At 44.2% G+C, this 16,804-nt stretch overlaps 1 protein-coding gene across 1 annotated transcript in view; it reads right to left on the bottom strand.

The window, feature by feature from the left end:
• The window catches only part of LOC8039292 (arylsulfatase B), a 29,769-nt gene extending 15,841 nt beyond the window's left edge, over positions 1–13,928 (bottom strand). Inside the window, exons 1-5 of the mRNA XM_040208203.3 lie at positions 13,782–13,928; positions 11,698–11,857; positions 3,966–4,078; positions 3,776–3,898; positions 3,010–3,135 (exon numbers count right to left, since the gene is read on the bottom strand). Coding sequence (XP_040064137.1) covers positions 3,010–3,135; positions 3,776–3,898; positions 3,966–4,078; positions 11,698–11,857; positions 13,782–13,928 — 669 coding nt within the window. The remainder of the gene's footprint in view (positions 1–3,009; positions 3,136–3,775; positions 3,899–3,965; positions 4,079–11,697; positions 11,858–13,781) is intronic.
• Positions 13,929–16,804: the final 2,876 nt, after the last annotated feature.

The following is a 16,804-nucleotide window of genomic DNA, read 5'->3' as shown; positions in this document are numbered from 1 at the left end:
GTAAAAGACATAACGAGAGAAACATGAGCATTACGGTTGCGCATAAAACACGCGAAATGCTTGGAGCTTGGCCTGAGAAGCTCTTCTACAAAAAAAAAATATATATATATATAATACTCTTCTGAACGTATCGCCTATGTGTTGTTATCCAATCCTACGCACCCATAGTTTTCTGTGTTATCTGAGGTATAGATTACTATACGGCATGCAAGTTGGTCTGCTCTTTGCGCGCCTTGTGCGTTTGTTTAGACTCCCCAAATCTCTCTACCTGCCTTTGTTTCCCCAAACCTTAACCAACGACAGCGCGAGCTTGGTTGCCTCGTCGTCGTGCTTTCCCTACACGTTATCTATGTTGTCCTTGGATCGGCGTGCCCCTCCTTGCGTTCCGATGATCCAAACCCGCATTTTGAAATACTTGCTGGCCGTGTACTCCGCTGACAACTAAAATGATGGGGCGATGAAATCTACTTACGGTTTTCAGTTGCGCTAGTTGGCACATACTGTTGGCAATCAGGTCGGCTGAACACGGAAAAAAATTGCGGTGGCTTAGCTCGGCTATGCCAGGATATAGGTAGCGTGAGCTTATGCGCACAAAATGAGAGGCGCTATCAAGAGGCTCCGGTGCAGCGTCAGGCTTGGCTACTGCGCAACGGAGCCGCACAGCTGGGCACGCGGCGGCGCCAGTGCGTCTGCCGCGGCTGTGACGTCACTCCTCTGAAATGCTCAGACCGGCGAGGCGGGCGCGGCTGCGGCGGAGCGCGCGGCGGCTCCGGCGCGCCAGCTGTGCTCCGTGTGACGTCACTGCTCTTCGCGCATGCGCAGCACGGAGCACGGCTCATTATGCGAGCCACGCGAAACTGCTCAACCTCGGCCAGTGTAGCTCACGCTGCAAAACAAGAACACGAAGGAAAGGACTGGACAACCAGACCGCTGACTAACGACATAGTTTTACTTTTTCCTCTTCGTCCTACGGCACATTAAACACATTTAAAACAACCTTTTAGCCTACCGCTCAACGCGGTGTGGCAAACCGCAAATACTGGCGTTCTTTTTCGTGAGTCGCAATTGATAAGTGCTCACACAATCTTCTCCTTTTTCTTCAATGGCCAAAGCCTCCGGCACTTCACGATCTAATGTAGGACAACAACCTAAATATCTTGCCTGCCTGCGATCTTTTTTAGTCTGTGGATAACAGACTAAAAAATACTACATTCATGAGTCACCCACAGACTAAAAAAGATCACAGGCAGGTAAGATATTCAGGTTGTTTGTTTGGCACCGAAAAATGCATACGTCCTGTGCCGCAGGGTCAACAAAGGACGTGATCAACAGCCGATATCTGACACAGCCCATAGAAGACGCTATGCCCAATGCGAAACAGGGGTCGTCTGTAATATTCCCCTCTCTTGCAGGAAGAGCTACATCGGCCAAACTGGATTATGTATGAACGATAGAGCAAGGGAGCACGCAGCGTCGGTGAAAAGTACATCAGCGGGACACTTGTCAGCTCATTGCCAGACGTGTGGTTGTAATGCAGAGATCACCAGCATAGCCTTCCTTCACATGATCAAAAACTCTTTCGCGCGTGAAGTGCAGGCTTTCGCGATTGAAGAAAAAGGAGAAGATTCACGAAAGAGATCGCCAGTATTTCCGGTTTGCCACACCCCGTTGAGTAGTAGGCTAAAAGGTTGTTATAAATGTGTTTAATGTGCCGCAGGACGAAGAATGAAGGGGCCTAGGCTGGGATGAGGAAAAAAAGTAAAAGTCAGTTAGTTCTGTGATTGCCCAGTCCTTGCCTTCGTGTTCTTGTTTTTCCGTGTTCAGCTGACCTGATTGCCAACAAAATCTACTTGCTTGTGACCACGTCATTCTGCTCTCTGAGCCGTACGAGCACTAACTTTTCGACGTTATCGCAGTGAGCGCACAAGCACTGGACAGGAGCGCAGCCTCAAGGCTCGGCTAGACGTCCTGCCCAGTACCGGAGGACGCTCGGACCCTGTCGCTGCGCTGGCACCATCAGAGTGGGATTACGTTCCGCGAAGCCATAGGAGACTGTACGCAGCCTTCTTTTGTTAGGATGCTGCTGCTTTCGCACGAACAATGGAGACAGGCGATGAAAGGCAGTTGATGCATTGGTCCGGTGAGCACGTAGCCCCCCTGTTCTATAAGCTTAGCGGTGAGTGAAGTATATGTGTCTGTGGCGATTACTTTCCCGTAAGGAACTCAGAACCAGTCATTGCGGTATACAACTTGAGCTCAGTAGCGGACGGTCAGCCCGAAGAAATGTTTCAAATTAAAAGTAAATTCGTCGTTGTCCGACGTCAACATTTTAATCGTTGTTGTTTTCTGCATTGTAGTTGTTTTATGTTTCTATCGTAGAGCGCAGTAAGCAGCCTTAGTAGAACCTTCTAATAATGTGCAGGGCGTCCCCCAAACAAATTTACGGTGTTTTATTCACCGCAAGAATAAACTACGCATTGCCGAACGCTTATTCACCGTCCAAATGGAGCGCAAGAGGTCCGAACCAGCTGCCAAAGTTATACCCCCAAACGTTATCTTATTTATACGTTATATGCGATTTTTTGAAATTTTCAATGGAAAAATGCGGCCGATTGGCCTCTTAAGTTAGACGGCGCTTTATGGCGCCAGTTGGCGAAGACTGGCGAAAACGGACGAAAACAGACATTCTCCCATTGAACATTTAAGAAAATTACTTATAACTTTTGAATAATATAACGGTTAGTTTAGAAACTTTGACATCTAGTTGAGACCGCTAGGGCTACGTTTGAGCGGAGAATGAGCATTTGGTAATGCAGAGTTTAATTTTGCAGTAAAAAAAAAAAAGAAACTGTACAATTTTTGGTGGGACACCTTGTAGAGGCGTGGTTCCATTTCTCATTCTAAAACAAAACAACACTGTACAAAACGAGTTGGGCAGTTTCGTTTCACTGCAGCACGCATGGTGGTCTAAAGCTAGCGGCCATTAGAAAGAGCAGCATGTTCAGGCACCTTTCCCAGAGGGTGGTTTTTGATGGCTCTGGTAGCTTCTTCTGTTAAGAGCTGGGTGTAGTACTTGCCATTCAACTCTCTGGCCTCTGACAGACCTTGATGAAAATCGAGTCCTATAAATTGCCCCTGGAAGAATAAAATCAAGACTAAATTTTTAAAAAAGGTTGATTATTTAGGAATTTCTAATTTCTATTTCACTTTTTCTGCCATACTAAGTTTCGAAAATACCCTGTAACGAATTATTGGCTTTACCAACTGTCTAAAATGTCTAAAACAGAATTAAAGTACTGATCAGACACTGCAGCTAAGTGAAGGAAGACCAACAAAAACACAACAAGTTGTGAAGTTGTGATAGTTTTTGTGCATTTTATCTCAATCGATCTTTATCTAACAAAATAGGCTTATGAAACCATAGTGGAGATGTCCCCCATCTCACCCAACATTTTAACATCTGTTTCGCGTTTCAGTAAGAATATTTTTAGCTCCCCCTTCTAGCTTCTATTGCTTTGTATATGCTTCTGAGACCAACCATGAACATACAAGAGTCGTTGGTATCACGTTCACAGCACTGTGCTAGTTTAAATGTATGTATAGTCGGTAAAATTCATTGAATTAATCATTCGCTCATTCATTTTTTCCCTTCTTGTGCTTTTGCACAGCTGATGTCTTGGTAATGATGCACAAACAGAGATTACAAATGAGTCAGAAACAACTTAAATGCCGAAGAAATTGTGTTTGAAAACGACAATTATGTGGCGATACATACCCCTAAAATATCCGATTCGCTTTGATGTGAGTAGTAGTCTACAAAGCCACCCCAGGAGCCAATGTGATTTTGGAAACCTCTCATTGTCGGGGTGTACTCCTTCTTGTAGAATCCCAGGTGCCACTGTAAATATTTGATCCTTGTGGTTAATGTCCAAAAGACTTCAGACATCTGAAATAAAATTTTCTACCTTTCCCAGCATCTGAGAGGCGTATCCCAGGTCACCAAACCATTGAGGAAGAAGCTTGAAATGCAATGGAAGTCCGCGAGGTTCACTCTGCAGGATGACGAAGTGCTGCGTGCCTGGATTCAATTGAGCAAGACAAATATCAATGCATCTATTCATTTTCAGTTCATTTCGGCCCTGGTTATATTAACACTCCGCTTTATATATATACATAAACTCATTGTTAATATACAAGCGTGAGGTCATGTGCACATTATACGCACTGCGCGTATGTAAAAGGTCAGGCACGTAGCCCGGGGGGGGGGGGGGGGGGGGGCGCCCCTTCTTCCCTGAAATCTTCTGTTTTGCTGGGGCCTCCTCTCCTCCTCTTCCTCATACAGCATTTTGTCAAGAGCGGGCCCGCCCCCCCCCCCCCCCCCTTTCCCCCGAATCAAAATTCTGGCTACGTGCCTGCAAAAGACTATCTGTGTTCCGTCCTAAGAGCGAGTGAGGATGAATCTAAAAGCGCGGGGCATGCTGTCTTAAACTACTTGTGAACTCGACGAGGACGTTTGTGCCAGAGGTCATTTCAGAGCACAAAGCTCGGTCTTGTAGCTTTTGCAACGTTCAAACAAAGACGTGACAGAGGCACGTGTAATATGCCCACAATCTGCGCGGAAATTTGTTAGAAAGACAAACGCTACGGAGTTATGTCAAAAATATAAGTTTATCTATGTACAAAATGTTCGGGAAGCGACCATGACTCGTATATTCAGCCCCGTTATGAAGGAATGGAACGTTCCGAGCTATAGACAGCGAGAAAAGACTGGGCAAATATATGTATATTTGTCTCGTCATTATAACTATACATTTTTTATTGTTATCAAAAAAACTTTTATTGAAACATTCTCAAATTAAGTACCGTATTGAAGCCCTTTGAACGCAGTGTGCACTCTTAGCGTATGAAAAGCTAATTGTTCCTTGCATGTTAAAAAAAAAAATCTGAGCACAAAACAATCTTTTATTTATTTCCCAGGCTTTAGCATCAAAATGGTTACTCCGCTTTTTCTCCTATTATTGTCTACAGCCAATGATAACAAACCTGAAGATCATCCACTGGTCACATGCACTACTTGTGCATTGGAGTGAAGTCAGTAGTCTATGAAAGGCGTCAAGAGGAAGCGCACAGGCTGTCCTACACGTAGCAGACGTGTTACAATTTATGAGTAAAAAATTAGGCTCCAAAGTGTCCGTGCATACAAGGGTCTTAAAATTATTAGACTAAATAAACCCCGTCTTTTGTAATCCTTCTCCTTGTACACTTTTTTCTTCTGATCCAGGAATATGAATGACTCACTTTATGAACTATTCTTCTGGGAAACAGAGGAGTGCATTTTAAGGAGTCATTTACGTATATACGCCCGGTTTAGCTAGTGCTTTGCACAATTTGCTGTACACGTAAGGTCAATTACAGCCACTACGTTTCGCCAGTAATAATTAAAAATAAATATACAAGCTTTTCATACTGGTTATCCAAGCACTTTAACATGCATCCTTGTCGCAAAATATTTAGTGGACAAACGTTAAACATGGCTAGTTTTTTTCTTCTTTTTTTTTAAGCGTCGCGGTAGTTAAATAAAACAACAAAATTAAAATAATTCACTCCTTGCCTAACCATGTCTGGGATGCTAAGCAGTAAGTGTCCTGTTCATTCAAGTTAGCCGTTTTATTAAATCTAAAACGTAATAATGTTTTCGGAATATTTGGAAGCATCAGGAGGAGCTCCGTACTAAAGAAAAAGAAACAATCCAAAAATGAACTCCCATTTCTAAATACTAAACTCCATTTTAGAGGTTCAGTCGGCATGGAAAGCTACACAATGATATTACAGCCTTAATAAAATTGCACACACAGAGCCGGGATCGTGAGCATGATTCGCTGAATCTACCAAGTCCTTCTGCCTGAAGGTATTTAAAACGCTTCTGAAAAAGGGGCATTATACCCTAATTACACGAGCGTTCTCAACTGTTATTGAGCCAACAAAAGTTGAGTCAATCGCGATCGGCCAGAGTTACGCTGCGGCGCCTACTGTCATTGAACCGCTAACGACAGTTGGGTTCCACTGAGCTGGCCTACCTCAGTTAACTGAGGGGGGTTCGCCCGAATAGAGCTAAAGATGGCGGCGTCCACCGCATTGCCGCCGATGGCCAGCTTTTCGATCTGAATGAGTATCGTACCGGCGTGTGGTCGTGTATCACTACTGCGTGGTACACGTTAAAGACGCCAGGATAGCGGTTGTGCTGCACTGGCTAAATATGTTATCTACAGCTGAGACACCAGACGCCCATTTACGCTAACTAGCTTCTGGGTGTAAGACATATAGGCAGCATATTTTTTTTTTCAGTACAAGCGAAGCATTTATGATTGCGGAAGATTGGGTGAGATATGTAGATATCATTGAAACAGAAACTTGTCGAAAGAGATATGATTCGTGACCGGACCTGCCGCTGAAATGATCACGGCACGTCGCAAAAGCCCAGGCTCGGCGAGCACGGCCATTGTGATTCGGTGCCGATAAGACATTCGTTATGTCTTTCTTGATTGAATTCGTGTAAAACGTTCTAATTATATTTTCTTTACTCTAAAAATAAAGAAAAGAAGTTAATTATATTTTGTGTTAAACGTTTATAATGAACGAAAATTGCGTATGCAATTCATTTGCATCCCTTTTTAAAAAATATAACATGACATCACTTTCTAGTTAGTTTCGGTTTCAACTGGAATCAAAGGTTGGGGTTTTAGGTCTAAGTACCGTGTAACACCGGACAACTTTTGCCTGAAACACGTGTTGGCGAAAATCACGTCGCATCACGTATCCAAGCAGTGTAACCACAGGAACCGTCGCTGACACTACCCCGGACAGCACGGCATTGGGCCACTTCATAGCGACGGCGCGACACGACGCAATTCTTGCTCACATGTGTTTCGCGCAGACATGTAAGTAACGGGCTACATAGTGACAAGTTACTTCTATTTATTTAATTTTTTGGCAACAAGCGCCGTATATAGTTACTTTTGTAGAAAAGGAACGAGTAACGTACTTAAAGAGGGACACTTTCCAAGATGGTCGACTTTTGAACTTTTGGCTGAATATGAAGGAAATTTACACTCAGTTAGTTTCCTACACGACAACCAGGGGGCTGTACACTCCCCCCTCCTTGTTTTTTTGAAGGCACCCCCTTAATTCGCAGCAACACCTCTATTCTCAATGCCCCACTAACCCCCCCCCCCCCCCCCCCCCCTCTAAAAATTTAGACAACCCCCTAATTTGAATTCCTGAGGAGACCTCTCGTTTAAAATATATACTGGCAGTTGCGAGGAAGGCGAGAAGGAATGTAGTGCAAAGTTTCATCCGTGTAGATGAATTGCAAAATAAATTATAGTTGTTTTTATCAGGAACACACTTACTTTGTTTAGGAAAACTATCGTTAGAAAAGTAATGTAATATCCAACGTTTCTCACTTGATATGCAGCGGAATGTCTGGAGGAAGCAACTGAGAAAACAAAATTTCCAAAAAGTAATTTATATGATGGTAACATACCAGTGAAAAATCAAATACTTCTTTGCCTTTTATGTCGTCGACAAAATCTTAAAATATTCTATAAAAGTCACCCAGAAAGTAAAAAAGCTATTCCACAGTTGCACTGCACATAAAATTTCAGTTGGAAAAACAATGAGCGAGTCTCTCCTTTTGTCCCATTAACAAACGATCGTTTTTTTTCCTAAAGTGGAATTTATGCCAAAAAGTGTTACGGAGTAAAATCCGTTTAAAGTGCTCCAGCCTTTACCTTTTCTATAGCATTGGTGAACCAAACATAATTTATAACAAAATAACAATGCACTGTGAACTAATAAAACTTTCTGGGAAAATTCTCTAGATGTTTTGATGGAAATATGGTATTTTTAAAAATCGTCTTTTTCGTGCAGAAATGTTTTTTTTTTTTTCTGGGTAGTGTCCCGCCTTATAAAGGTTATGGCACGCCAAGAATAAGTTATGAGGTAGTTATACTGCTAGGACCCATTGTATGTTCCTATAATCCTGCTTAATTTGTTTTGAAAATGGCGCGATAGTTTTGTAAATAAATCGATTTATATGCGGGTCCCTCGGAGGGGCAGATCCGGGCGGAGCGGGAGGCTGGCTACGTAACCAGCCTCCAGCGCGGTGTCTCCTTTCACGCACTTGGCTTGGCTCTCTTGGCGTCCCGAGCTTTAGCTTCCTCGCTTACCTTCCACATTTCGAGCATGCTTGTCCGTGACGATTACGTCTACGGCATCGCTCGCCTTGTCGAAGTGTTGGGCATTGATCGCAGCGGCGATGAGAGTGATTGCTATCAAGAGATGTTGGTAGCTGTTCATTCTGACTACGACCCGCTGGCGACCAGCTCCACCGACGACGAGTGGCGGACGAACTCGCCGTGGTCACCGTCGTCCGGAAATGTCTCGCAAGCGCGTGCAGGGTGGAAGATCATGGGGGCGTGAGCGAGAATAGCGTTCGGGTTACCGAGTTGCGTGAGCGGTTTTGATCGTACCGCGGCGAGGAAAGCTTGGACGAGAATGGAGGCGCCTAGAATGAGAGAGTGTTCATGGTCACGTGGTTTGTGGACACCATGGTGTGACTAACTTGGGCAGTGTTGCCTGGTCGCTAGATGAAAACGATAAAAATTGGTAAATTGAATATTGCAATTACCAAAGCTCTAGAAATCGCGTTACATGGTGTATACCCTAAATAGCGTATGAGCATTCCATTTCAAGAATAATCTATCCGTTCATTTTCGTGTCATAACCCCTTTAAACATTTCTAAAACCCAAGACGGAGGCTGCAAAGAGGGGACAACGCAAGACGTCTCAAACACAGCTACTAAATTTTATTCAGGACACTTCTTTTATACCCGTCATCTCCACACCGCCCTCCAATTGCACGCGGCCAGAAAGTTCGCTACAGTTGACACACGACTACAAAAGGGTGTCATATGGTTCGCAGGAAACAAAAAAAAACATGCCCTCAGTACATTTACACACTGGCCAAGGTCACTTCCAACCACCAACCAAAACCTGCCATACGCTTTCAAAAAACAAACAAAAAGTGAAAGCCGTTTACAAATCCCTGTAACGCCGAATTGGAGCGCAGCTCTTGAGGAGGAGGAGTGAAGGGTACTGAGGGGAGGGTAGACCCCTCCCCCTTCTCCTCCTCCTCCCCTCATTCTTTAATATGCTCCGGGGGGGGGGGGGTGTCGCGTGACTTCGGGGAGGGGGTAACGTGACCTCGGGGAGGCGTGACCTGGGGGTGACCTCAAGGCCACGTGACCCCAAAGGTGACCCCCACGTGACCTTGGGGGTCACGTCACGTGATCACGCCACGCCACGTCACGCCACGTCACGTGACGCCTCTGACGTGGTCACGTCAGAGGCGTCACGTGACCTGGGGGTCACGTGGGGTCACGTGACCTTGAGATGACCTTGGAAGGGGTCACGTGACCTTGGGGGTCACGTGACCTCGGGGGTCACGTGACCTTGGGGAGGCGACCACGTGACCTCGGGGGTCACGTGACCTCAGAGGGGTCACGTGACTTGGGGGTCACGTGACCTTCAAAGGGTCACGTGGGGTCATCTTGGAGTCACGTGACCTTGAGATGACCTTGGAAGGGGTCACGTGGCCTTCAGGGGGTCACGTGGGGTCACGTGACCTTGAGATGACCTTGGGAGGGGTCACGTGACCTTGGGGGTCACGTGACCTTGGGATGACCTTGGTTACGCCGACGCCGACGGCGACGGCGACGCCAACGGCGACGCCGCTCAAGCCGGGAACGGGCCCCTAAGAGCTGCGCTCTAAAAAGTTTTGCTTCCGTTTAAACGTGATTTTTAAAGATGGTCATCAGGGCAGACTTGTACGTGAGGAGTTACAAGAAACTGATTACTTATAATCAACTACATTTTATTGTAAATTTTTAAAGCTTCAATCGCCTTTTTTTTTTGTGGTAACGTTCGTTGTAATTCAATTACTTTTTTTTCAGAAATAAATTAGAAGTAATCACTTATATGTTTCCAAAAGAGCTAAAATTATTGAGTTTAGATTTCTTACATAAAAAAATCTCTGTATTTCCGTGCGTCAATCCTCAATGTTGCACAGACGTTGTTTACTTTCTTTGACCGTTAAACAACTAAAAATTATACCAAGATACCAGAATGATTATAACGTCAACGCCCTCAGCCACGTTTTGACTGTCGAGCTGTCGAGAGTGCCTCGTTCCCTGTGTATGGGTCGTTGTGATCCGCGTTTACCGCGGCATACACGACTGTGTTCTGCACTCTCTTTGGCTTGCCACGACCAAAACCCCTCCCCATATTCGATCTCGAAAAGAAACGAAATGTAACCACATTGAACAGATGTATGCATTTTTGATTTCGCAATAAAAGCTTAAAAAGAACGCGAAAATTAATCAATTACTTTCTGGTAATCATTTTAATTACTTTCTGATGCAGTAATTTATTACTTCAATCATTTACATTTTTAACAACGTACTTATAATTTTAATAGTTTTTTTTTTTTTTTAATTTCAGTAACGCATACACGACTGCATAAGGGCCACAGAAAACACAAAGACCACGCCCTCAGTACATTAACGCCCACCTTTCCGCTAGTTCAAAACAACACAAAGGCCAAGCTCACTTCCAACCTCCGAAAAACCTCCAACACGCTTTCAAAAAAAAAAACAAAAAAACAAGCAGGGTACACTTGATAAAACTTCTTCGTTTCACCATCGATTGCCATTGAAGGCTGGCTTACACAGTTTTAAACAGAAGCTATATCCTAATTATCTCTTTGAGGACTCTTTTCATACAATTGTTTTTATTCTTTTTTTAATAGCACCGCTGTCCCATCCCACTCGGCCACACAATCACCATACTCTTCAAGATATTTAGCTATTTCGGAGTTAGACGAATTATGTTTACTCCTCTCTTGTGCTCACTCAACTTTTGGTTTGCCCAATATACGAAAAACCCCATGTCCTCGGAATATTATAAACGACGCCTTCGTGGAAGTCGACTGAAGCATCTCTGCGCTTTTTCTGACAGCTTACTTAGTCAGTCGTGAAAAGCGCTCTCACAACGAAGCTCCCCGCGATAAACATCAAGTTTAAGGACTCTCAATGTAAAACATATAAAATAGGGCAAAAAAGACAAGGACACGAAGCATGCAGGACAGGCGCTATGTAGACATTTGAACTTTGGAAGGTGGGTTGAAATGTCTATATTGAACTAGCTAGTCTGCACTCTTGCTTTAACTCCATTACTCAATGTACTTTGTTACTTTTCAAAGGGTGCTGACGCCCCAAATTACTCAAATTTATCAGTGTAGGTGTCAAGAATAAAACAATTAAACCTAAATAAACGGCTTATTTTGTTTATGCAAAGAGAGGAAAATGGCACAAGCCTCCTGGTTGGCGTGGCTACTCACAATTCATCCACACACCTAGCTAGATCCTCCTTCGGGTGCTCATCTCAAATAAGCTTTTAAGCTTTTGCTTTACTTGGTGTTATTTGTGAGTCGCAGTGTAAACCAGGAGATTTTGCCTCCCTGTGCATAGGCAAAACAGTTTTTTTTTCTGTTTCAGCTGAGGCAAGTATTTTCCCGCAGGAGGAATATCAAGCGACGAGTGTGCTGTCGTGCCATTGCTCTTAAGCCTCTATACAGACCTGTGTGAATCGGATATCGTCCGGTCATGAGTGCCGCCCGCGAGGGAGTACACATGGGCTGTGTGTAGTAGCGCTGTAGGCGGATGCCGTTCCAGGCAAGCGCGTCGATGTTGGGCGTCCTGATCTGGGGGCAGCCGTTGTAACTCACGTCGTTCCATCCCTGGTTGAAAAATTATTACTCAAGGCTAAACTCGTGTACCGTTTTGAACGATTTCAATATCTCTTCCTCCTCAAATATAGACAAATATAGATGGGAGACACAGAATGTGCAGTGCGTTTTAAGCTGTGATGAGTGTTTATTCATTAGATTTTCCGAGCTCGGGAGGCGCGCTGCACGTCATGTGTATCTCGATTTAACCCGCAGGACTAAGATAGATATAATTTTTTTTTCTATCACCAAGGGAACAGCGTGTTCGGCTTCAGGCGAATTATCGAGCCAAATTAAAAGTTAAGCGCTGACCTACGACGAGCTGCAACGACAGTTCTTTAGGGCAGCCGCCGCGACTCACGATTTCCCTTTCGTCAGGTGTCGTGAAGTCCCACATCATCCGTGACTACGAGTCACTTGGTAATGTGGTTGACCTCCCACATGGTTGTTGCGACTATCAGTCATGTGACCCATTATTATGAGGCCATGCAACCACAGGTTATAATAGCAAACAATCCCGAAAAAAAAAAAAAATCGGCCGGCGCTTTTTTTACGCGGAGTGCGTCATCTGTCGGCAGCAATGCTTCCTACGCGTGCATCGTCTGCGAAATGGCGGCGTAGAATTCCCCGAACAGTTTTTCTCTTCTTTTTTTGAACAAGGCAAGTTTATTCTTTGGTGCTTTCACTGTGAACTTCCACCACCTGCTCGCACCACTGTAGTAATTTGCTGCATACGTAGAAAAACAGATTTTTGCGGCCCGTCTAAAGTTCCCTAAAAGCGCTAGTTGACGCGCTGTATAACGATGCCAATTTAGGCTTCTAGCACAGGACGGGAACGCAGAGCATGATGCCAAAGAGGGTACGTGTATTTCGTTCAACTTGCCGCGCAGATTGAAAGTGTCTACGAATCGTTTACGCAAAAAAATGAACTGGAAGCGGTGTTTAATGCGGTAAAAGGCACGAACCGATTTTTAAACAAAGCCAAGGAAGTTGCTCAAGAGCATTTTTACACAAAAAAAAATTGACAACACATTGTTTGATGTTCCCCTTGATGCTTATCTCATGCAATAAAAAACAAGGTGTTGAACTGGGTCAGTTGGTAACAGTTTGACATGGTGGATGTAACAGCTTAAAAAAAGCGAGGACGATAAAAAGGGACAGACACGACAGGACAACAACTGTAACTGTTGTTTGTCCTGTCGTTCCTGTTCCTTTTATCGTCCACGTTTTTTGTTTGTTTCGTTTTTTTAAAGCTGTTACAAACACAATGTCAAATAAAAAAAAAACTGATAGCACTGAGGTAAAGAATCGAATCTCGAAGCGAAAAATAAAAAAGTTGGAATTCGAAAAGAAAAAGCGTTTTTTTTTTCTAAAAAAAGAAAAGTAAATGCTGTTATGTTTTTACGAAACAATGTGTGACACTGTAATCTTTAAACCTTACACTGAAACTTAATATATCTTATTTTTTTCTTATCGTTCCTGCCTCAGACCTCTCAAACATGAAGTTGGGGCTGCAGTTACGGATGACGCCGATTGTACTTTCGGGACAATAACGAGGCGCGTTCCGAGAGCTTTCGGCTTAAACTATCAGTTCGATCAGTCGACAGCCCCAGTTTAACATTCCAAAGGCACAGAAATATGAATTTGATTTTAATTCAAACGACTCCTATCACTGTACTTTATTTATATTGCAATTTGTTTGTAAACATTCAATGATGTATTGATTCTAGTGGGCCTATAATTTGTGGCATTGATTTTTCAAAACTTAATGTTTTTTTTTCAAGCTGGAACTTCACGGTGGACCTTTTTGAAGTCAGCACATTATCAGGGCCCACTGTGAATAGCATCACGCGCTTTGCACGAAAGCAAACAAAGTAGAACCATTTTTAGAGAAACAGTTCGACATTATACCCTGAGTACGCAATGCGCTACTCACCAAATCGTCGGCAAGTATGAACACGATGTAGGGCTGCCGTCGAGAGGATAAACGTCTGAACGCCAAAAGTAAAACAGCTAAGGTAATAAAAAAGAAAATCACCAGCCGCTTGCGAGAAATTAGACGCGTTGCCACTGCTCGCGACATTGGATATCAGGCGGGCCTGTATGCGTTTAAGTGGTAACTTTTCTACACAACATTTCTGCGGTTAGACTGTCGACTCTCGTGGCACTCATTTCTCTCTATCCTGTTTTTACCCCCAGCCATTGAGCAGCTGTGCGATTGCGAGGCCTTGGGATAAACCGGAAAAATATAACCAAACAACACAACAAAAAGTATGTTTTTTTTTGTGTTTTTTTTTGTGCACATCCTGTGGCAGTATACTACTGCCACAGCATGTGCACACAGAATATATATGTTAGGCTTTATACCTCTGCTGTACGTTCAAAACTTGAGTTCGGCTCCGTGGTCTGGAACTGTCTGTGCGTGGAAGTCTCGGAAAGGTTAGGACATGTTAAGAGGAGGCTCTAATGTATTGGTACAACCATTATTACAATCGCTGAGCTTTTTTTTTTTTTTCTCTCTCTTGTCACGAGTGAATGTTACGCAAGATGCAATTAGGAGACATTAGTAACTCGGCGAAATTTTTGAGACTGTATTTTTACACAAAACTGTACATGGAACATTAAGTTGTACTCAACTTGTGTCTCTCCTTACTTTATCGGTTTCACGTGCGAGCAATCGCAACCCCAACACGTTTAATGTGCAAAACCTAAACTCGCTCCCCCCCCCCCCCCTTCTTGCGTGTCCAAAGTATATATATTTAGTGCACTTAGCGTGGAGGTCAATATCTTCGATAGCGAACGCTTATGTAAAAATGCCCTGACTATTCACTCCATTGAAGTCAGTGGGTATATCTGTTGTTGCGAGGTTCTTTGGGGTTAATAATTGACAAGATACAATGTCCTTCGTTTTTCATAAAAACTTGTATTTACAAAAAAAATCAAAGAGTTCATATGCTTATACAAAAAAAAAGAAAACTTAGTTAAAGAAATGAAAGAAAGGAAAACGCATCAGTCACCATGTCTTTGAGTCCCTGTGCAGCAGTGCGTCTTGTGCTGTCGTTGTCGGCCCACGGTTGTGGCTGGAAGTCAGGAGCGGGAGCGGTTGGCTTCCGTCGGCGGCCCCAGAGTTACCGCACCAAGCGCTCGCGCTGTAGGAAGCCGGGGGCAGCGTAGGTCTCTATTCGCTGCCCTCGCTGGAACAGGCTGCTGGTCAGACAGTAGGAGGCCGCCGATTGCCCTGGTCGATGGTGTCGTTCCACCCTCCGCACGTTCTCTTCGGTCAGTCCTTTTCACGCTCTCCGAGCACGCCCTCCAAAATCCCTCTTCTTCGTCATCTTCCTTTCTCCCTCTCGGCCAATCCATCGGTTGACTTGCACTTCTTTTCCACATTCAGCCACATCATCACATCTGTGTACCAGCATTTAGGCTTCGGCTCTTGCAGGACACATGAATGAAAGAATAAAAAATGAAAGACGTTTACAACACCCTGTAACGCGGAATTAGAGCGCAGCTCTTGAGGAGGAGGAGGGAAAAGTATCGAGAGGAAGATATGCCCCTCCTCCTTATACGTACCCTCCCGTCCTCCTATCCTGCTCCCCTCCCATTTTTAAAAGATTTGGGCTAAATTTCCCGCTAAATTTAACGGAATGAATTCCCCACAAAATTTAGCGAGAAATGTTTGCGTTATATATAGCGGGGAATTGTTTATGCTGAATTTAGCGGGAAAATTTTCCGCTAAAGTTTGCCGGAAATTTTTTCCGCCCATTTTAGCGGGGAAATTTTCCCGTTACAGCAAGGGAACATTTTTCCGCTAAATTTAGCGGGAAGTTTTTTTTGCTAAGATTAGCTGTGATTTCTTTCCGACAAATTTAGCCGGGAATTGTTTTCTCGCTAAATCTAACGGGGAAATTTTTCCGCTAAGTTTAGTGGGGAATTTTTTCAGCTCAATTTAGAGGGGAATTTTTTCCGCTAAATTTAGCAGCAAAATCTTTCTACTAAATTTTAGCGGGAAATTTTCCGCTAAATTTAGCGCGTAATTTTTTCCGCTCAATTTAGCGGGGAATTTTCCGCCTTAATTTAGCGGGAAAACTTTTCCGCTGAATTTAGGGGGGAATTCTTTTCGCTAGATACAGCGGGACAAATTTTTCCGCTAAATTTAGAGTGGAAATTTATTCATAATGCAACGCCCGGTGATGTCACCAGTGACGTCACTCGTGATCCTCGTGATGTGACACGTGTCGTAACCTGGAACGTCATTATGGAAACCGTCCCATAACGCAAATGGCGATTACGCCGACGCCGACGGCGACGCCGCTCAAGCTGGAAACGGGCGCCTATAAGAGCTATTGCTGCGCTCTAAAATGTTCCATTCAGCTGGGGACTCTATCCATTGGGAACAGATACGCTTTTCAGAGCGGCCGAAAAGCGTCGGAAGTTCGTGAAACTTCTCCTCTAGATTGATTATATTAACAATATGCAGAAGTAGGCGTAGCCGGTGTGTGGTGGCGACTCCCACGACAACGCACCTTGGGACCGCGATGTCGGCAAGAGAACGTTATCTTCGATGATCTCTGGATGTTGTTGACGATGAAGGAGTCGTTTCTGGGTGTCGCTCGTTGGAGGGCCTTCGGGCGTACAGCGATTCTACTCGAAGCTGCGACTTCACTGGCATTCTACCAAACTACTCAGACGTTCGTGAAAAATAGACAATTTAATAAAATAAAAATGAATGCTTTCAGTGATGGAGGTCACAGAGTAATAAATTTGACGGTATTGGAGCACTTGTTGCCGGAGCGTGCTTAGGAGAGTGTTATTGGGAAGTCCATTTCCCTCCTCTCCCAAATCCATACTGAAGAATTCACACATGTAGCATTCACAGCAGGAAAAAAAAAACCTCCAGGATTGCTCGTAAAAAGCCTCGGTCCGGTACGCTGAGGCTTTTTTTCTTTTTTATTGGAT

The sequence above is a fragment of the Ixodes scapularis genome, unplaced genomic scaffold (assembly GCF_016920785.2).
Source record: "Ixodes scapularis isolate PalLabHiFi unplaced genomic scaffold, ASM1692078v2 PGA_scaffold3__209_contigs__length_174095766, whole genome shotgun sequence".
Classification (NCBI taxonomy): Eukaryota; Metazoa; Arthropoda; class Arachnida; order Ixodida; family Ixodidae; genus Ixodes; species Ixodes scapularis.
Note: the sequence above shows the minus strand (reverse complement) of the source record. Positions and strands in the feature narration are given on the sequence as shown.